This window comes from Netta rufina, assembly GCF_964035555.1.
Source record: "Netta rufina genome assembly, chromosome: 3".
NCBI classification, from domain to species: domain Eukaryota; kingdom Metazoa; phylum Chordata; class Aves; order Anseriformes; family Anatidae; genus Netta; species Netta rufina.
In genome coordinates this window covers 102,035,391-102,058,917 of record NC_140125.1, presented here as the reverse complement: position 1 = coordinate 102,058,917, position 23,527 = coordinate 102,035,391, and the positions used below count along the sequence as shown (strand labels likewise).

Here is a 23,527-nt window from a genome sequence, read left to right as displayed (position 1 = left end):
GGAGTATTTTTTCAAGACATAAGCTGAATCATAAAATTGAGGTTTTTGACTTGGGTGACATTTTCAGTCTCCATATGAGAAGACCCAGACATTTGGTTTCAAGTGCCAGAAATGGGTAGGAAGAAATGAGAAGCTGTGACAGGGTGCCAAGTGCAGCAAGAGCAGAGTGGTTATGGGAACAGGTGGTTTGCTCCAGCCAGATTCAAGTCATTAATTTACCGATTCAATTTTCTTGGTCTAGCTGAAGCTTTAGTAATTATAATAGCACCCAGGTAGGGGTAGAATTAGCTGAAGTAAATCAAGTAAAATGTTCACTTATTAGATGTCTATGTATGGATAAAGCAAGTTTTACATGTAGATTGAAGGCATAGCTATCAGTAATGATATTCTTTATATTATCACTATAATTATATTCTATAGTGATATTATATATATTATATATATATATATCACTCTGCTCACCCAGAGGCCCATCCAGCATTGCTCCCTGGCTCAACTCTGCCCAGCGGCCAGTGGCAGGTCCCTTTTGGAGCTGGCTGGAGCTGGCTCTGATCTGACGTGGGGCAATTTCTGGGCTCTGCTCACCAAACTCTTGCAATGTAAACCCAGTACAAATATAATTTCCTTAAATATGAAAATATCTTATTTTTACTTACCGGCTTTTGCAGGCTGAATTTGTTTTGAAAAGGTCACAGGGATTTCTTCACAGGGATATTTCATATTTCAGGTGCCAATCTTCTGGACAGTATAAACAAACAAATGAAAAATCTTATGAAAACAAGCAGATGATTTGGATGGAACTTATTTATTTTACTTTTGAACTTTGGAGATAATTGAACATGATGGTAGATGTCCATAAGTTATATTATTTTTAAGGTCTAGGACAACATGCAACAAATTTCCAATGGCATCAGGATTTGAAAAAAATTGTTGAATGCCTCCTTGTATTTAAAAAAAAATATATATATATATAAAAAAAAATCTTGTTTCGGTTGGTGTCTCTTTGGCTTCATAAATCCGGTGTTTTTAACTGCAAATCAGCAAAGCTTCAGTGGTTGGGAAATAAAATGTCCATTCAGCACAAGCTTGTCTTTAGCCCTATGTCTGGGCATGGGAAGCATCTGTCCCTCTGGAGACCAGAGCAAGCATATGAGCAGGCAGAGCCTCAGGAGGAGAGATTTCAGTGACATTACTGCTGTAGTAGCACAGCATCTGATGTCTGAGGAAATTTTACCAGTAGAAATTTATGTGCTTAAGACGTTAAGTGCTGGTTTTGTGGCTTGGACTCTTCAGCATTTTAAATTCTACTTAAGGTAGACACCTTAAGTGCTTTTGGAAATCCCAACCTTAAAATTGGCATCTGTATGCCTCTGGATTAGAGGATATATTTGTCCTTCTGACCAGTTTTACTGCAAAGGTACTTTAGGTCCAGGGGATTTTTTTCAGGTGAACTTGAACTTTGGCAAATAATCCTAGCAAATAAAAAATAAAAATGTTTTCATTGTTTTCTAAGCAGTATGGCAGTGTTTTTAGTCAAATGGAGTACTTGCAAATTATACACATTTTTACACATCAAAATGTGTAAAAATATCATTTTGAAAGGTAACTTTAAAGACCTATTAGTCATAGCTGAGAATAATTTGTGAGTATATATTGTTACTGAAACTAAGTTTTTTTTAATATTTGGCTGCAGATAGTACTCATGAACATATGTATGTATATATATTTTGAGACGGCTATTTATACTGTATATTAAAAATCATAGAATCATAGAATATCCCAAGCTGGAAGGGACCCACAAGGAACATAGAGTCCAACCCCTAAAAGAAAATTGTAAGTCTGATGTATTTAAAAAGCTTGCCTATTTAGTTTATTAACACTGGTATGTGCCTGTGTGATTTGTTTGAATTTTCTCTTTGGTGGTTTGGGAAATATCGCATCATTTTTAACTTATAAAATAGAGATTATACCTCTTTGCAGTTAAACACAAAACAAAACCAAACTGAAAAACAAAACAAAACAAAAACAAGAAAACAAGAAAAAAAAAAAAAAAAAAAAAAGAAACAATAACACAGAGTCACCCTATGAGAGGTTCTTAAGTTTCTTTTGGGTGCTGGCTGCCAGCAGTAGTTGCTCATTTCTGTCCTTTGTCTTCTTAGTTGGTTTGTGGAATTAGTTGAAAAATAAACAAGGGAAAAACATATGTGGCTTCACTCTGAATCATTTTCCTGATCTTTGTGTGCTGTGATACCTGTGAACAATGGTAATAGCCCCAGTGAAGAGGTGGCCTGGAAAGGAGCAAGAGGAAAGAAACTCCATCGTCCACTGCTGCCACTGAGGGAAGCTGTTAACTGGTCCATGAGGCTGTTCTTTGTCACCAAAATAGTCCTGACCTCAGGGAAAACCTTAAAAATAAGCCAGCTTTGGAAAACAACTTGGAGAGCCATGTTCAGGCAGAGAGAGGGATGGGAATCATAAGTGGCACTGCTGAGGATTTCCTTGCTAAAGAGGTCTCATCCTGTGTTGATGAGACTCATCACTTCCTCATGCCTGCTGCCTGGGAACAGCAAATTTATTGCTTTGGAAATGTCTACAGCTTTGACTCCTAAATTCATTTTTAATTAATACTATTCCCAGTTATTATGCTCGGTATTTTTTATGTGGATATTTGAAAACATCTGCATATTTTAAAATGCAGGTTGATGTTTAAATTAACCTTTCAGGTGTATTTCTACTATTTTCATTCTATTTTTTTCAAGAATAATCAAATGTTTTGACTTTTCCTCTTTTGTTGCATATGAACGTTGTTGAAAGCATTTTTCTTTCTGTTTGAACACCAGTAAGATTCATTGAGAGCTCAAGACTCAATGAGAGCATTGGGGCCCAAGTGATATTTATATCATCTTAGTTGGTTTGTAACTGGTAAGGAGCGATGAAAACAAGTTGAAATATGTTCAAAATGGAAACATCAGACTGAACTACAACTTTAAAATGGCATTAAACTGTGAAGGCTGCAGTAGCAGAGTGTATTCTATCAGATACCTTCACTTATATTCAGAAATTAACTTTTTTGCCTTAGGAATAACATGTAAAAACAATTTTTATCTAGCTTTCATACTTTTTTTTCTGGTATTTTTAGGACTTTGTTAAAGTGAAGAAATAATTACAGAAATATAAAAGAAAAAAGAAGAAAAAATGTTTTTAATTAATTGTTGACTTAGTAGTGGCAATGTTAGAAGTGCAAGAAAGGGTGCATGATTTAAGACAAATGTCATCTCCTGAGAGACTATTGTAATGTAGAAAAACTAACGAAGACGTACAAGACTAGTAACACTGATTTGGAAACTTCAGACACATCTACAGTTTTCAGGAATTGAGAGGTAAAATGAGGTGTATGTTGATTCCACTACGAATATGTGGAATATGTGGAATATGATAAAAACATATACAATGTAATATTTCTTATTAATATTTATTCTTTTGATACATTCTGTAACATGGGTTGTTTCCTGATGATTAGGAAACATGAGTGGGAAATGAGCAGTAGTGGAAAATGACAAGTGACTCTAAAATTCTTTTAAAGTTTTTTTTCGTTGTTGTTATTATTAGAATTTTGATATAGGTGTTAGAATGGACCTAGCAAGAAGAAAATCCTTTTAGATTTTCTTAGAGATTCCCATTCCTAAAACTGCTCCATTGGGTATTTTACAGTTAAAAGTCTTTTTCCAGTGCTCTTTATAGGCAGAAAACAACTTCTCTCCTCCTCAGAGGGAGGAATGCACAGATTCCTGTGCTGAGGTTGTCTGCACTGATGAGGAATGAGGAGATAAATACTGGGAGGAGGCCTAACAGCCTCAACGCTCCTGGTTCTTGCTCAGAGTTTGCCTGGCCAGGAGCAGGAGGAGTGGGAGGCAGAACATGAAAGTTGCTAACTTATCTACTCTGGCAGCCTGTCATTAGCCTCAGGAAGCAGACAATTCAATCCCAAGAGCTGCAGCTTTCTCAGTGAGCTGACCTGCAATTTTCCATTAAGTGGAACAAAGAGCAGTCGCTTTGTCAGGTACCAGGAAGACAGGCTGCAGCCAAGTGACAGAATACCTGCATTTGTTTTTCTGATCTTAATGCTTTTCATAGGAATAGTAAAATGTCTTTTGTTTCCTTAACAACAAGCATCCGGATAAATTCTAACACCTCTGAGTCTGTTTGAACACAATACGACTATCACTATGTTAGAAATTACTGGAAAGTACTTAACAGTTGGAAATATGTTCTGATAAAATCTGCCTTTTAGGGAGGGAGAGTGACGCATGGATTTATGATGAATGAAGCCTTTTGAGTTAGATTTAGATGTTAGATTTAGTTGCAGTGATCCCTTCAGTTTTCCCCATCCTTTGGCTTGATATGGATCTTGTATTAAAAGACTTTGAATTGAAGGAGGCAAAATAGACATTCTTTAGGAAAGTCATTGGCATTGTAGATATGGAACATTATTTGCTGGTATAATGACTATAATGCAAGATCACAGGACTGCATCAGTGAAACTGCCTTCCCTGATGAAAGACAAGTGCAGAAAATGCACTGACAGGAAAAATGACAATTTGTGCTCATATTTTTTAGTTTACCTGCCATTCATTACATCTCTCAGCTCTCACTTACGTCCACATTTTCAGCCGTAAGATCTGCTGACACTTGGAGCTGATTGCCCTCCATCCATGGCCTGAGTACCCTTGTAAGGGAGACTGAAATGGCAGAGCTACAAGGAGGCTTAGGAAGGGATCAGACTTCTGGCGCTTGGGTGAAACTGAGGTAACTTGTGTAGCAGTGCGTGTTTTCTTCTGTGACTATGAACATGCAGTAGCTTGTAATGCATCTGCATCCGTTTTCCTGACGGGAAAGAAAGAATTAATCCCCCACAGCGCAAAATCAGAAAAACCCTTGTTACAAAGGATTGGAAGTGTATTTTCCGGCTCAACCTTTTTGGTGTTTTAGGATATATATTTTAAAAATTAATTTATCTTTGTTAGTCTTAATGAATTACTGAAAAAAATATGACGCATGAACTTCATTCCTTAACTCCTTTGGATGTACTTTAAGAAAAAATAATCAATGCTGTATTTCACTTACAGCTTTTTAATTTGAGTGAATGGAATCTGAAGATAAACCCATTCAAGCTGGAAGGAAGGTCAGATTGTCCCATTTTTAACAGTGAACAAAGTTAACTACCAGAATGACTTACTTTAGGTTCTCACTTGATTCATAGTCTTTTTGAATCACAGTTTTATATTTTTCTCAAAGGCGTAGTTCAGCGCTATCAGAAATAATTGTCTTAAGACAGGAACTTCTCTACTGTTCTGGGACATGTCCTGTGTGGGAACTCAGAGGATGATAATGCTTCTTTTTGGCTTTCAGTTCTTTCCTCTGAGAATACCAGTATTTCATAGATGAAGAATTTCAACTTAAGCATCTTTGCGAGGAAGAAAAGTGCAAAAATATTATTTTGCACAATGGTAGATATCAGAACTAATGCTCATATATGATCATAACATAAAAGCACTATTTTTGTGGATTTTTCACTGTAATAACTTAGATGACTATTAACTACAAAACTATATTGCAGCACTTGTGTCAGTGATTCCTGCTATGCCATACACTTCCCTCTTTGTTGCCTTCTGTAGTGTACTGTAGAAAAGAAACTTTTTTCCTTTTTTAATTGAGAAGTACATTTGAAACAGGGTAGATATTGAGAAAGAAACTGAAAAGCTCTCTATCTAATTCTCTAATTTTTTTCAATGTATCAATATTTCTTTGCAATACTGATTCTGCCAACCATCAGTTCATTCTTCACTTGATCCAAGACCTTATCCATCTAGTGTTTATTTTAATGCAGCACCATGCACAGATATTCTGGCCAATTTTATTGGGCATGGCATAAGCACAGGGCAAGAAAATAGCCCTTTCCTGAGGATATTTGTGTCAAAAATAATCAGCTGTGAGTCATGACTGTAGTATCAATAACCTTTTTAATTGTTTGGTTTTAGAAACAGTGACCCCTGAGAGCACTAAAATTAGATTTTGCCTTGTTATTTTTTCAGGATGCACAAATAACATTACCTCTAGCCATACCCCTAAATCTCTCACACTCTTTATGTCTCTCTCTTTTTCCTTAAATATAGCATGAGAATTAGAAACAATTACAAAATAAAACTTATACATTCAAAATACAGTGTTTCTGCAGCAGATGGATTTTGGAAAACTCTGAAAGTAGATAAGACAAAGATCACACCAAGTAAAATTTCCACATGTAATTCATGTCAGTTAAGCCTATGTGCCTAAAACTTTGAACCAGCAAATCCCACTTGAGTCTTATTAATGGTACTGCATAGCTGGTTGGAAAAATTGGCAACAAAGGCAGCAAAGGGATCTACAGACTTAGTAAGACAATACTGCATTGCGTTTCACTGAGTTCACATTTAAATGTTTTCCTTTCAACTCTAATGGCAAAATAATTGTTAGTTAAAACAAATCCTCAGCTCTTAGAGAAGGCTTGGAGATCATAAGCTTTACATTCACCAAAACTGCACCTGATATTTTTTAAGGCTTATAAATTGAAAGTCCCTTTCAACAAATCTTACATATTTGACCAAATCAGGCATTATTTAAATAATAATAATATCATCCAGATTTTTAAAAAATATTTTGTAAGCATGGTTTTATTATCAAGGTGAGTACTGCCAAATCTTCTCTGTCCAATTCGACAAATTTCAACGTATTTATGATCCAGCCATTCACTTTTCTTACTAGAATTATGGTATACTAAAATAAATATAAATAAATATAATTGATATAATAAATATAAATAAATAAATAATATTGACTGTAATAGATACTTACCATGCAAGAATTATGTTTTACTTTTCCATATAAAAGTTCAGTGGCTTTATCTAATGTGCTGAATGGTGATGTACAGATAATAAAATCTCCCAATGCAAATTAGAGAAAATCATGTACTATATGTAGTAATTAGACTGGGGTAGAATTCATCCAGAAAAGGGATTGCCAAGAAAAGGAGAACAATATAATTTTGTTTCTAAAAGAATCACTAAGGTCAAATCTTAAAACCAGGCAAAAAAAAAAAAAAAAGTCTTGGTTCTTCTGGTATTCTAGAAAATGGCATGTTGCTCATAGGGAGGATTAATATAAGTAGTGCTATAGCTGAAAGTGGGTTTGGGTTTTATTTTTTTAAAGTGGAGGACTTCTCTTTGTTTGTTCAACAAAGTGACACATTTTTTTACAGGGCAGTAGTTAAAGCAGCATTAAAGTGCCATTGACATCATCCAGTTACTGCTCTGACTTGATTATATAACCTCTTTTGTGCAATTTTCATGCTCTGCTCTGTTTGAATGTTTTTACTATGCTGATGGCTGTTTTTCATTTCCTGCTGGGATGACCTTGAATAAAAAAAGAATAAGAATAAAGTAGACATAAGCAATGTAGTCTTGCTGGCATTTGCAATTCTTTTGTTCTGTGTTGAGAAACATAGTAGTTTGGCATTTATGGTATAGGTTATTTCTGCTGGGTTGTAACTAATCTTCAACTATTAGAAAAAAAAATAATGTTTCTCTTGAAACATTCTTTTGAATTTGCCACTGGTGACATGATCCCCTTATGACAATTCCTACCTTTTCAAAACATCTAAAGGGAGGTAAACAAATGATCAATGCAATAGTCACTCTTTAAATAAAATTATTAATTTAACCTATCAAACCAAATAGATATAACAATTTAATATTTATTTCATTTATTAAATTGTTTCCTCTTTCAGTAAAGGAGAAAGAAAATAACTGGTTTGCACTTTTTTTCTTGATTCAGTGTATATTATGCAGCTGATGGAATTATTATTTTTCTGTTTTGGCTTTTATTATTTTTCTGTTTTGGCTTTTATTATTGGTGCTGTTTAGCTACCCTTAACAGATGAGCAAGTGAATACATGGGCTTTCACACCTAGATCTCTTCCAGACTTTTTATATCTCTGAGTTTCAGAGAGATTATAGTAACAAGGACACCATCGTTTGAAATCATTTTGCATTATTCCTGTTGATTCTTATCAAACCAAAGCCACCACCTCCTTTTAATTTCTCAGATTTAAGTGATAAACATTATATTAGTATGCAGTTTACAAACCCTTTAGCTTTAAATGATTTTCACTGGAGATTTTCACTCTGGGTGGGGTTTTGGTGTAGGGCTTGTACTTTTATGGTCTAAACTTTGCATTTGAGAGCTTCCAGGTTTTAAGATATTTAGGAGAGTAGGATTTTTCTAGATATTTCCATTTTGCTGCTGTGGTGATTCTGTTTCTCTTGAACTGAGGAAATATATTTCAGGAAAATATCTCAGGAAAATACCTGGCAGGGATTTGAATTTAAAAACTTTCATATCCTAAATCAATGCTAAAATACCATCTAATCTGTGAAATGATGTATGTAATGAGGTACTTACCTTCACTGCTAATGAAGATTCAAGATTTAATTTCATTTCAGTGTTTTGTTGTTGTTTTGTTTGGTTTGGTTTGGTTTCTAATGAAGATAATAGAAGTCATTAATGTGTCATCATCATGTTTCAAACAGCAGCTGTTCTTGCAGAAACCTAGTAGTTCTACGTTTGTTTGGAACTTATGTTTTTGATTGTTTGTTTGTTTCACTTAATCCAATTGCTATGCAGTGTTTCTTAAAGTAAAGTAATATTTTTTCATTTTTGGACAAGAAAAAATTATGAAAAATGCTGGTAGATTCCAAATGATTAAAGGGATCTTCTACAGGTTGGTAGTATAGGTGATGTGGAACAGCAGGTGTACCAAAAAGTATTAAAAAAGGAAGTGTCTCATGTCACAGAATTATTTGAAGCTAGTACAAGCCATGCTTGGTTAGCCACAACACTAAACAATAACAAATAAATGTATTATTCAAAAAATATCCTCTCATCTGCAGGGGAAGCAGGGCTTGTAGTGTAGGTTTACATTCATCTTTACCAAATTCAGGAGAGCTGTAAACAGATGGTGAAATTACATATCATATCTAAAAGTTTCCACTTAAATATAGAGAAGTACTGTCAAGCACTCTGTAACAGTAGAACAAAAAGTGACCAAAGTAAACTCAGTTTTATCACTTCCATTAGTCTAATATTCTGAAGACATCATTGATTGAGAGGTATATTGGTGATTCCAGTTATTAAAATTGGAATCTATATTTATTTATGTTATGTTTTGTAAGTCTTACTGTTATATCTAGCAATGAGCCTTCAGTTTAATTTTTGCTTTGGTTTCCATCTTGCACCCAGGAAGATGCACTACCAAAGTTCTGAATGTTTTCAGCTGTCTTTGCTGTTATGAAATATTTTATTTAATGATAATGTTCTAAGGCTTTTGTATTGAGGTTTAAGTGCAATGTAATTAATTCATAGAACACTGTATATAAAAGTTGTGTATAACCTATAACAATGGAAAGAATGCCTGTAGTTGTGATACAAGATTTGAAATCTTTCTAATCTCACCATTTCTCTCAGGTGCGAATGTGAGATGTAGAGTTCTTTACTAATGCCCTGATGGTGGATTGCATACATACACTATGCCACAAGATATGTTTTAAAGTAAATCATCACATGATACATTGTTTATATATCCATAAGTTGGATAAAAATCGGCCAACTATGTTTGTATATATATTGAGAGAGAGATCTATGAATGAAACAATAGTTTAACAGGTTATTTTTTACTTTTCCTTTCTTATTAAAGATCTTAATATGGTTTTGCATCATGATCACTTTATTTCTGACATGAATTAAAACTGAAAAACATAAAAAGTCTTTTCCAATATACTCTGTATAAAGCTGTTAAGGGATTTTAAAGAAATCCCTTGTGGAAAGTGAAGTGCCAGGGTAGCTAGTCTGTAGGCTGAGATGAGAAGGTCATGGCAGGGGTGGAGCAGGAGGAGAAGTCCTGGTGCTCTCCTCTGCACTTAATGAGGAATTAGCCTGTTTGCCCCATTTGGGGACACCGCTTTTGTATGAGCTGCTGCTTAGTGAGTGCTTATTACCTGGCAGTAAATAGCTTACCACCAGCAACTGGAGGGGGAGGACTTGTTTTGACATTGGATATACGCAACTGGATGCCCGGGGTACCACATTTTGAGGTGTATGATGGGAGTATGTGACATGTTGACAGCCTAGCCAGTTTTATTTAGAACAGTTCTTTTTGTTGTTGTTGTTGTTTTAGTTTGAGGATAAAACAGCACCTTTAAAAGTCAAATATATACCAAAAAGAATCTGTAGTAGGATTATTGAAGTACACCAAGTCTCTTCTTTTATAAAACTAATGAAATGTAGAGCCTTAACTCTCTTCTTAGGACGTTGTTTTGCAATAATTAGAAAAGGATAAACAAAAACAGTGTAGATTTTGTGTTTAAAAAATAAATAAATAAAAAGTTATTTAAAAATAAAGTTTGTTTTAATTTTAGTGCATGGTTTGTTCTGAATAAAAGCACTTCTTTTGTAGGGAGGGATTCCTGTATTTCAGAGTATAATAACAAACTTTTTAAATTGGCTTTTCTTGTAAGTTGCTTGATTTTTAAGTTCAGTATATTCCAAAGCTGTATAGTTCACTGTATATTCGATTGTGTGATTTTCATGCTCCAAATAGTCATTAATGCATTTCAGTATATATTGATGTATTCTATAAAATACTTTTTATAAACTTGCAATGCATTTACATGCCTGAATGTTGTCTTGCTCATTAGAATGTGTTAACAGAGAGCTCAGTTTTCATTACTGTGTACTGCCAGGGCAAACTTAAATTTATTGTGGAGTGGTAAGAGCTGCCATGGGAAAACTAGTTTATGTATGACAGTAGGAGCTGCATAATATTCTTTATATATTTAGAAATTTTCATCTTGTTTAATTATATAAAAATACTGTTAAAAGTTATTTTTGATCGCTAATTTGGAAATATGTCTACTGTTGTTAAAAATAGTTTCCTTCAAATAAGGAATTTATTAGAGTTTATTTTCATCCAGACAAAATGTATCTGCAGCCCAACTCATTTGCTTACTAATACAAGCTCTTTGTCACACAAAAAAGAAAAATACTTGGTGTTAAAATTTAACATATCACAAAGAAAGTGCAAACCTGAGGCATCATTTCAGATAGTTCAGCAAATTTTGAAGTTAGATATACAGCATTCACCATTTTGTGTCATATGAAACCAACTTTTTATTTAGAGCTATTATTTCATTTTGCATTTGTTTACATGCTATACAACTAGATCTTAGAGATCTGCATTAAAACACGGGCAAAGGAAGCCTGCTAAGCAGCTGCTTGTTGCTCTCCCTTTGCTGCGTGCTGCTTGGCATCTGCAAGCTGTGGGACCCAGCCTGCTTGCAGGCGCTGGAGCGCGCCTCCAAGGGCGTCCAAGTGCTAAATTGTCAGCGTGCTCCCTGGCACGTTCTTGGCCCCCGCAACCTCACGCTTGCCCGATCATTTCCTGCTCGTGCTCCATGACTTAGCACGGAGCAGATGACGCAGGGCCAGGAAAGTAATCCTGGGAGTTGTTGGTTTACGATGCATAGTTGACACTGTTTGTAAATGAGAGCAAAGAAATAACAATATTAGGAAAGCATTTAGGGAGGTCAGGCAGAATTGCTCTGAAGGAAGATGCTTAGGTACTGGAACAGAAGCCCAGATAATTCAATATAAGAAAGTTGCAGTAGCCTCCTTTTCCCTAAAAGTATTTCTGTGTTGTCTAGGTATGATTTAAAAGAATAAATATTTTCACTGTAAATATGTAATAAAGGCAATAACTTGAATTAGGAGGCAGGTATACTAAATTTGTTCATATTCTCTATGTACAAGAAATGAATATATAACAGTTTTAGATATTTATTCAAAAAATATTATAGTATTCTAAAATCCCATGCTGTCACCATAAGTGCATTATTTTTATTGACAGTTTCATTTATTGTTTTCCTTTCAGTAATAATTGGTAACTGATGAGGAAGGGAAAAAAAAAAAAGAGTCAAAAACTGAGGTGGACTGCCTCAGGCTTCCACTATCCATTGCTATCTGGCAGGTAGCAGGATTTGGATGTCAGGAATGCTGAGCATACAGAAGGGATTCAGTTGGTTTGTAAAGACAAAATGAGGAAAACCCATAAAGGTGAAAGAGAAGCAAATGGACAGGGAACAAGCTTTGGGGAGTAACAGGAAAGTAGGCAACATGGTTGGGCAGAAAAAAAGGGGCAAAGAACCTCATCCTGCAGATTAACCACATGATTTCAGCAACACAAAATATACTTGTTCTGGAGATCTGTATCATAATGGTCTTACTTAGGCTACCAAATTGTTATTCAGGTGTCTAACACAGTCTTTATTTCTGCCATCCAAGGGATCAGGTCCCTTGCTTTTTGCTCCTGTCGCCTGAAAAGCAGTTTTCAGGGCTGATCTTGAACATGACCTATGGGAGGATGATACTTCAGGCCTGAGAAACAATGCTCCTGTTTTGTGTTGTACATGCTTTTTCTCCACTCTGGTACAGCATTGTTGGTTGAGGCTGGTTGTTGTTGTTTACGCAAGCCTTTATTGACTTGAAAATCTAGTGGCTCTCTGGTAGTTCACTGTCTCACTGCTGTTCAGTTAATTATTTCCACTTCTCAGGGATTTATAACTTCAGGCTTGTTTCTCATCTCAAACATCCTCCAAAATATTTTTAGTCACTCCAAACTTGTCAGCATCTGTATGAACCTTACTTTTAACCTTACTTTTTCCTTCTACCATCATTGTCTTGAAATATTTAATACCTTATGTCAGACTTCTGCCTAGTCCTACTTGATACGGCTTTTCTGTTCAGTAACTAATCTTATTCTCTATCTTATTTCCTGCCAATTTTGTTTTACACTTGTTTTATAGAAATTTCCTCCAAGCCATATTTATCTGGTTTGTTTATATAAATGGCCTGTATCAAAACCCCAAACTAACGTGCATAATGTATACTCTTATTTCCTTGTTCATGGTTTATTATCCTGTTAGATATGGAAATTAAGACAGTTTGAAAAAAACAGTTCTTGAGAAATCTACAGTGGTCATGAATTTGCTTTTTTTGTTCTCTGTGTACAAGAAATAGCTCATGAAGCATAATTATAACAATTTAGAGAACAAAAAAGGGGAGTATTCTTTATATTTTTTATCTGAAGCAATTGGTAATGTTCTAAAAATAACAGTGCAATAAGCATGATGGTTGTGATCTTTCAGATTTTACATACTTCAATTTGCTTCCCTTCTGTTTGCTTGCCAGAGATGACATGGTCCTTCTTTATGCACATCCATCATCAGGTGCTAGGGAAGATGGCAGACCAGATCAGGTCCTCTTCTTTCCTTGCAGTCCCTCTCTCACTTTTGTGACCTTCCAGGAAGCCAATCCAATATGCTAATCAGGCAGAAAATTATTTCCTGGTTTTCTTTTTCTTTTTCTTTTGCATGGGTCTGTTGATCATCAAAATGAGTTGATTGAATCTGTTTCTGAGCTCCATGTCACTGCTTTCTCTTCAGCATCTCACCTGAAAAATTGGAGTTTGCTTCTTGGAGAAACTCTCATTAAGCTATAAGCTAAATTCTCATAGCTGGAAGCTGAAGGTGTTGAAGACATATTAAAAGTTAGGAGAAAGTATAATTAAATAAGAAAACAAATTCAAGCAACTGGATTTACAGGTTTGCAGGCCAACAGAAGGCACCCATGCCTCCTTATCCAGAACAGAAGAGTGGAGTAGCTTAGAAGTCTTGAAAGCTGTTTTTTCTTTTTCTTTTTCTTTTTCTTTTCCTTTTCCTTTTCCTTTTCCTGATCTTTTTTTTTTTTTTTTTCTTTCTAGAGTTTTACTCTGTTATTTACAAGCAGCTTTCAGAATATGAAGACAATTCCACTGAGTGAAATAAAAGCCAACATCCCATTACAAGATGCTTCATTGTGGAAAAGAATATCCTTCATGAATAGCCTAGATGCAGCCTTAAGCATTGACTGCTGAGGCTGTATTTGGTGAATCCTCTGCTAAACACTGTCAAACTAGAATTGTTTTGCTTCTGCCTTTATCCATATTTAAGGTTTATGGATGGAGACTGGTCACAGTGGTCCCCAAAGCCTTGTGCTTAGTTCAGTTTTTCTTATGAAAAAATACATCATTTTTGTTTGTTTGCTTTACTCTAAATAACATGATTTTTTTTTCTTTATTCTACAGAGATCTAAGATTTAATAGGATTAAAGAAATCCAGCCTGGAGAATTTAGACGGCTTAAAAACTTGAACACACTGTAAGTTATTTTTCAACCCTAAGGCCCTTTTCCCTTATGATTTAATATGGTTAACTTGATACTGTGCCAAATTTACTCACATTTCACAGGTAAGTAGTCTAACAAATTTCAGCTGTAGTATTTACACAGGTGAGGGAAATAACGTTTAAGTCCAAAGTATTTGAAAGCAACACCAGGCATATGTCTGTTAAAATAAAAAAGGAAAGTATTTGCATCCTAATATTTTATTAACATTAAAACATTCTTTAATTGCAAATACAAAAAAAAAAAAAAAAAAAAAAACACCACACAACTTTACTATATCATTGTTTCTAAATTGTGATAAATATTTTAGTTGTAATATCACATATGATGTAATATGTAGTCACAACAAAGCTGTTCAAAGGTTCAGGTGTTCAAATGTGTTGCAGTTAAAAAATATTTGATAAGCTCTGTTTCTAATGTTTTGAACTTTCTTATTCTAATACCAGCCAGGATGGCAGAATTTGGAAAGTTTTATTCCTACTGAGCTTCCTTTTGAGATCTCGGTTACTGTGTATGTATGTAAAGAGAAGACCATGTTTTGTAAAAGACATTTTTTACACATCCATAACACTATATGGGCATTATAGTTTTTTTTTTTACTTAGTATTTCCTTTGTATTTCCTTCAAACATCACTTTTGAAATGGCTGCAAGCATGTTTCTGATAGGTGATTGCACATTTGTGAATGCAGACAGTTGTGTTCGTGTGTGATGTGAAGACCTTAGTACATAGAAGAATAGTAAGAAATATTCAGGGAAAGTCACTTAAATGCACCTGCTAATGACAATTCTTTGATAATGTCAATTTTATCAAATTCAGCCCTCTGTGTAATTGTGGCACCAGGATTTTATTTTCCTTCATCTAAGGAATGTTATTTCAGTTTTTAGATTTTTTTTCTTTATTTTGTCCAGACTTTTCTCTTGCAAGGCAGTGACTGAGGATCTGTAAACACTTAGCAGTTTTTCTTCTAGCAGTTACTGTTAGCAAAAAAGTCTTTTGTTTTGTTATTTCTTTTACGTTTTCATGCTACATTTACACCATTACACATTTTTTCATACTGTTCTTGTATGCTAAAATATTTTTTTCTTTATTTCTTTTCATAGGCTTCTAAACAACAATCAAATTAAAAGAATACCGAGTGGGGCATTTGGAGACCTTGAAAATCTGAAATATCTGTAAGTTAAATGAATATCACTTTTTTGTATCAATACATAACTGAACTTCTTTATTGGGAAGCGTTTTAATCTGATATTGAGTTTTAATCTGATTTACTATCTAAGGTGATAAACTGCTTTGAAAATTAGTGAAATTAATTTATGGGGCAGGGACAACTGTGAACCCATTTCTGTAAGTAGGTGATTTGAAATTTTCTAGACTTCAACATCTGTTTGTATGCAGTAGATTTTGAAAGACTTACTAGTTGCTATTAACTATATGTAACTTAGAAATAAGAGAAAAGTCAAACAAAATGAAAAACTACCTATATGATTGACCACAAGGTTTATGTCTTCAGGCAACCTGTTTATTTTGAGAATAAAATATTAAATAAATAAATGATTTTAACAGACTTATCAAGTGTATTAATTATCCAGATAAGCAAAGAGCACCCCAAATTTCCTGGTCTCATTTTTATATGTGTTGTCTTGCAGTAATAAAGCTGTGTACTCTCCATAGAAATGGAGGAAAGAGGATATTGAACAGAGCATCCCTAATAAATTACTAAAGTTCATGATGATCCGTTATTTTTACAAGACATGTTTGTGTGGTAAATCTGGTGCTTTGTAAGTTGAGATACAAATTATCTAGTAGTGGAGTACTTAAAGTCTCCTAACTCAGGATGTCTAGGTTTCTTTCCATAGCCAGCAGCTATGCAGAAGTAGCTGTTCTAATTATTAGAATAATCTGTTCAAACTAGTTCATTATTTTCACATGCTTGTTTTTGCAAAGCTGTAGTAAATCTGAGATAAAACTGAACTATGCTCTCCATTCAGTTTAATAAAAGACTGAAAAGAGTTAACTATATTATAATATGCTTGATTTCATATACTTATAATACTGTGTATTAAACGATACCTACATTGCTAAGAGGAAGATTTCTTCTCTTCCTCTTCACTGTAAGATTTGAAAACAAAGTTAAATGTGGTAGTTCACTGAATTACAGTGAGCTCTTCTTTAAACCATTGCCCATTTTTAAAAAATAGACTTTAAGAGTATGTTTTTGCCTATTTTGTTGGCTGTGATATAAATGGACTGTACAGCTGTAGCATTATAAAAGTGCTGGTACTGAACAGATATCAGCACAGAAGGCTCAAATGTACGAAATGAATACAGTTTAGCTGTGAAAAGTTCAGTTGAGTAAGCACATGCTAAGTGTATTCTATGGAACAAAGGAAACAAAACAGACTTTTTCCCAATACAATCAACTGAAGTAGAAATTAGGGGGAGAGACTATATTATTTCCACAAAGTTATAATATTGTTTGGAATCTAATATTGTGTAGCCAAATCATCCAGAATAATTGTGGGTTTGGGTAGCATGATCCTATGAATATTTGTATAAGAACACAACTTGTATTCTTCTATTTCATAAAATGATATTATTAGCCCATGGTGTTACATGTGTCTTTATGAGAACTGAAGTACTGGGTGGCAGATGGTTTTGAAAATTTGGGCTTCACAGGCTCTAAAAAGTCTGTCATTTCTCAATGGTTTTGATTTAGTGAAATATATTTATTAACACTTACATACATTTATATAAGTATGTATAAAATAGTTGCAAATATATACTGCTATATAAAATATGCAAGTATAAAACATAATACAGCATATATAATAAAAATTTAGTAAGCCAATCTATAAGAGACATCAGGGCCCATTCCTGTGTGTTTACTGCAGATCAGTTTTAGCTTTCAGACAAAACTTTTCCAAGGAAATCTCAAATAAGCCTCAGAATTGTCAACTGCTTTTTTGTACTATTCATTTCTAAAACTGAGCTTATAGCTTTATGAGGTGTGCCTATTTTCAGAATTATCTGTCTGAAGAAAAAATTGTAAAAGTTGGTCTTTAAATTATAAAAACAAAACTATTTACATACAATTTTGGATGCTTATTTTTTTAGGATTATTTGCTTTCTTTTTCTTGATGTACTTGAATTTTTTACAGTTATATAAACATGTTCTGAAGTTCTATAAGCCTAAGTTTTTCATGATCTTGCTGTGCTGTTTGTGGTAATAATTTGTCTGAATCCATATACACGAAGTTGGAAAGTAATATATGTCATTATCCTTGTTTTGCTATGAAACCAAGAGGTTTGTTTCTGCCTTTCTGCCATTCTTATTTCATTTACCTTAGTATTGGCAATCTGGTTCCTTAGAAAGAATGAAAAAAGCATTATTAGCTTGGACCTCATCCATAATATAGTTTTTTTCTGCACTTTAGTAATTCTGTATAATGTTTTCATTCCCCCTTCTGCAAAGGACAATGTAAACACTACTGTATAAAATAAACTTCTATAAAGTTGTATTAATATGAGCAAAACAATTGGTAATGTTTGTAATTTGTTGCTGCTACATATACAACCATGTTGTTCCATGATGTATATGGTACACTGAATATATTTAATTGACTTCCTCTGACTTGTTCAGTTTACTGAACAACTTTATGCTTATTCAGTTAACTGAGTTAGTTATTATTGGAAGAGGAGAAAGAAAAATTACCCAGCCTTTTAACATAGCTATAGGCAGGTTTATGGAAACTGTGTAAGATCCTTCATGATCCTGAAAGTCAACAGCTTATTCTCCAAGACAGGGGACAATTGGGAATTGAAGGAATATGCTTTTGACGTATGAGATGTTAGAAGATTTGCAATCAGTAGTGGTAAGAGTGAGGTTAAGACAAAAAAAGGAAATGATTTGGGGAGGAGATATGGAAAAATGTAAAATATAGGTTAGCAATTACAAAGAACTTTTCAGGTAAAGAGAATGTATTTTACTGAGCAGTAAACTAGAAGCTAGTGTGAAGGAAGTGATAGAAATCATAGAATCACAGAATGGTTTGAGTTGGAAAGGACCTTAAAGATCACTTGGTTCCAACCCTCTGCTATGGGCATAGACACCTTGAACACTAGACCAGGCTGCTCAAAGCCCTATCCAACCTGGCCTTGAACACTTCCAGGGATGGGGCATCCACAGCTCCTCTGGGCAACCTGTTCCAGTGTCTCACCACCCTCACAGTAAAGGATTTCTTCCTAATTATCTAATCTAAAACTACCCCTCTTTTAGTTTAGAACCATTACCCATTGTCCTATCACTACAATCCCTGAAAAAGAGCCCCTCCCCAGCTTTCCTGTAGGCCTCACTTAAGTACTGGAAGGCCACTATAAGGCCTCCCCCAAGCCTTCCCTTCCCCTGAAAAACCCCAACTCCCTCAGCCCTTCTTCATAGGAGAGGTTCTCCAGCTGTCTAATCATCTTTGTGGCCCTTCTCCAGACTCCTAATACTTCCTTGTCCTTCTTATGCTGGAGGTCCCAGAGCTGGGTGCAGGACTCCAAGAGCAGAGTGTGGGGGGGGGAATCACCTCTCTCACCCTGCTGGCCACAGTTCTTTTGATGTAGCCCAGGATACACTTGGATTTCTGGGCTGCAAGCACACGCTGCTGGCTCATGTTGAGCTTCTCATCAGTCAACATCCCCAGGTCCTTCTCATCCGGGCTGTTCTCAGTCCATTCTCAAGTTGTATTTGTGCTTGGGATTTCCCCAGTCCAGATGCAGGACCTTGCACTTGGCCTTGTTGAACCTCATGAAGTTTGCACAGGCCCACCTCTCAAGCCTGTCCAGGTCCCTCTGGATGTCATCCCTTCCCTCCAGCACGTTGACAGTTGAGTGCTGAGGGTGCACTCAATTTCACTGTCAATGTCACTGACAAATATGTTAAACAGCATCTGTTCCAGTACTAACCCCCGAGGAACACCACTCCTCACTGATCTCCACCTGGACACTAAGCTGTTGACCACAACTCTTTGACTTGACCATCCAGCCAATTTCTTACCCACGTAGTGGTCCATCTGTCAAGTCCATGTCTCTCCAATTTAGAGATAAGGATATCATGGGGGACAGTTTCAAAAATAAAAATGGAGAATAAAAACTATTTTGGCAACAATGTTGAGGCATGTTCATTTAATAAAAAATGAAAAGGTCAGAAATCAGACATGACAAAGTTGCACTATGCAAATAGTAAATGGGAGTTGAGACTGCATGGAACATATCAGTTTTGGAAATACAAAGAGGGAACATGCAGTGAGATTTGTTTTGCGTTTGGTGAATGAAGCAATAGTGCAAAATAGAAGATCCATTGTAGGATTGCCAAACTGCAGATTCGCTTACCTCACCCTTCCCAAAATCACACTACGTCACATGTGCTTCTGTGCCTTCTGCCATTTTTGCTGTCACGGTCGTGTACTTTTTCTCTTCAACACCTCCCGTTATTTGTGATCTCATTTCTCTGCATTTCATGCTGACATGACTTTTTAGATAGTCCATAAAAAATATTTTTTTTCTCATAAATCTAACAGATTTAAACAAACAAAAAAAAGCGCTATTTTTTTTCTAATTTTTTGATAACTGATTACCTATTTGTTTGTTCATTTCCCAAGTCTATGACCAGTAATTAGCCACTATCAGCCTTGTTTGAATTTCTGTAAAGAGCTATTTTTTTGTGAACCCTTCTGAAAATACTAGTAACTGCCAGAAAATAATTTAATATCCATATAGAAGATATTCCCTTGTCATCTTAATTCACTGTTTATTCATCCTCTAAAGAACTCCAATGATTTAGTTGTATTAGTCAATCTTTTATGTAAATCAAATAATAAATGACTTTGTGCCTAATATTACTTTAGATCACTTTTCTGCTAGTGTGATAAAAAAATAATAATAATACATTTTATTTTATTTTATTTTTGAATTAAAATTAGTGCAATGTTTGCAAAGTTTCCTGCTTAGACAAAGCAGCATTTTAGAAAGACAAATATTTTTTGAGTTGCATTTTGTTTTCTGCCACCTCTCTCCTCATTTCCTCATTAGGTTAGTCTATTTTTTGTCTTTCTGTTGATACTTTCAGGGAAACATATACACAACTAAATCAAAGTGTGGTTATTGTATGTCACAGGACATATATACTTTTTTGTAGCCTTGGTGTTGCTGAGGTTTCTCTGTGGTTGGGGAACATGCTGGACTGAGGTCAGTTGACCGTCCTGAATTTGAGGGTTTTCTGATCAACATGGAAAAAAAATGTAGTTTAAAGCTGAATCCTGAATAAAGTCCCACCACTAGGGCTTGGTAAGAGCTCCAAATGTGGACAAAAAAGTTCCCGACACTGTGGTGCTAAATGTCTGAAAAACTGCAAGCCATTTTCTCAGTCTTTCACTAACTGCCCCTTATTCTTCACTCTGCCTTACTTGGTCTCCAGAAAAATAAATAAAAATTGCAGCAGTAATTCTAATAAAAGTTTTTTTTTGTTTTGTTTTGTTTTGTTTTGTTTTGTTTTGTTTTTGGGGGGGAGGGATTCAGTTTCATTCTATTTCTTGAATAAAATTTTTCAAATTCAAATGCAAAATGCAAATGTCAAGATGCCTTAAGATGTCAAGGCATCTAAAATAAGTCTTGTTCCTGTTTCTGATCAGAAGTTTAGGACTCAGAGGAATAAGGAATTTCCAAACTGCTAGACAGAGTGTATTATGAACGGTAAATAGCACTTCGGCTGTTCAGTCATTGAAATTTTCTAATCGGTGAGAAGAAATCGTGTATTTAAAATACTCACTGGAGAAAAAGGTAGGAATTTAATATTGAATAGACAGGAAAATTAAACAGATACAAAATCATAATGACTATGCAATATTACTGACACTCAGATGAGTTGGTAAATCTCACACTAGTCTAAACACACATTTGAATGAAAGATTATGAAAGATTTTTGGTTTAGTTTCTCTGCGTTTTTTTTTTTTTTTTTTCCCAAATAGAAGAAAAACTAATCCCACATCCAAAATAAGCCTGATACACTTATTCTCTTTCTTTTCAAATTATTTTTTATTTTTTATAGGCATTTCAGTTGATGGTATTATTTTTTCTGGTTTAATTTGTTCTGAATTTTGGACATTTTTAAAACCTCACAATTTTTTGCTTGATAGTTATTCTGTCATTGGAGGAGCTGTACTTTTTTTGTTAAGGTGCATGTCTATGGTAATGGAGAACTCTTGAATTCTTGAGGACTATTGATTTATTATTGTGTTCAGACCTTGTCAAGTGGAAAACTTAAGACTCAAGGGAAAGACACTATATCATCCCCCAAAGTTGTCTTGAGGTACCATCAGATGCCTACAACTTTATTTCTTGTTAAGGACTATTGTAAAGTTTTGGCCTTCAAGTTGGTGTAAAAGCTGTCACCAGCTCCAGCAGGGCAAGTATTTTATCTGTTGCTTTAATCATAGAATGGCTTGAGTTGGAAGGGACCTTAAAGATCATCTAGTTCCAAAGAAGTTTTCGGTGTTTCTAGTAAGTAACCAAAAGTCAAACAATAGAAAAGCCAAACACACTACTAATAAAGCTAATAAAGCCATTTGTGGTACCAAGTCTCGTCATCCCTTTTTCATAGACATCCATGCCTGATTAACTCAATTTCAAACCATTTGTTTGAATTGTGAGGAAGTTCTTACTGAGAACCTGTTCTTAACCTAACACAAAAAGAGAGTGGCAGAAACTCCCCATGCAGAAACTGAAGTTATCAGCTAAACTGTGTGATTTTTCTCAAACATATTCGCTAAACCATCTGTCCTTAATGTTAAAAGCTCAATGAACTTCAGCACATACACTGATCCATCCAGAACCAGTGGACTTTTTCTGTGGAAAAATTATGGATATCACTTGTGAACATACTGGTACTCTGCATATGTTTATTCTGTTTATATTATCAATGGCAACCTAAAGTCCATCTTTTATAAATGATAAAACAAATATGCAATCCTGTTTTATTGATGCAATAGCAATCTTCTGACTTGTACTTTTTTCTTTTGTAATTATTCAAAAGGTGACACAGATGGAGTTATCGAAATTCTCACTGTTCTCTAAATTGAGTCAAAAGACAAATTCCATCATAACATGAATATTTGTACCAGTACTCATATGAAATGTTTTAAAGAAAACAAGAGGCCAGTGGCAACCCTGGTGTGTTTTGGAAAAGGCAGCCTGATGCAATTCTGCCCCATTAAATTTAATTTATTTTGACTTTTGGCAAGCCTACCAAGAAACTGAGGGGCAAAGAAGCAGTAAGTAATAACAGTGAGAACTGGGAAGCCAAAGACCATGTGGGTGACAGCCTACAAGGCCCCAGACTTTTGTTTTTCCTGGCAAACATTTGGAATGAATTCTCAAGGACAAAGTATTTTTATGTGTATGTGTTTAGTTTTTGTTTTGTATTTTTTTTCCTAATATGTAGTGGAAAAACTGTCTTCATGTGTCAACTTAATTCTTCTTTTCCACCTTCATGTAGCTCTTGTTTGTGTACTAATATTACTGATTGTTTCTTGTTTCAGCTATTTGTACAAGAATGAAATCCAGTCAATTGACAGGCAAGCATTTAAAGGACTTGCCTCTCTAGAACAACTGTAAGTGCCTTTTCTCTTCTGTGCTGTCATCTCCATGGTTCCCCTGCAGAGGAAAAGTGCACGTTCTGATCCATACATCCTGCCTGCATGCTTTGCATGTCTGCCTTCAATGGGTTGTTAGTCAGAGAGCCCCGTAATCACCTGCATGTGGACATGTGGAAAAACAAAATTGATCTCTGTGTCAAATTCCTCATTTCTGTGTTTGTCTTTTTTTTTTTTTTTTTTTTTTTTTTTTGGGGATTTGCATTCCCTGTGTCCCTATACATTATGAAATAGCTTTGACAAAGAAAGAGCACAATTGTGGAAAATGTTGAAAACTAATGTGTATTGCTTAGAGAAAGATTTTCATTTCATTTCTGTAGATTTTTTAACATTGCAATTCCTTTGACTACAGCAGTTACTTTGTTTTTTACTGTAACTAAAGCTGAATTGGTCTACTGAAGTTTATCTCAGTATTGTTGTATTTTATAAACAATTAGAGATTTTAAAATTAAGACCTTACTATTATT

At 34.8% G+C, this 23,527-nt stretch overlaps 1 protein-coding gene across 1 annotated transcript in view; it reads left to right on the top strand.

Annotated features, from left to right (window-relative positions):
* Positions 1–23,527, top strand: part of PXDN (peroxidasin) — an 86,481-nt gene that overhangs the window by 10,823 nt on the left and 52,131 nt on the right. Inside the window, exons 2-4 of the mRNA XM_084283550.1 lie at positions 14,270–14,341; positions 15,468–15,539; positions 22,947–23,018. Coding sequence (XP_084139676.1) covers positions 14,270–14,341; positions 15,468–15,539; positions 22,947–23,018 — 216 coding nt within the window. The remainder of the gene's footprint in view (positions 1–14,269; positions 14,342–15,467; positions 15,540–22,946; positions 23,019–23,527) is intronic.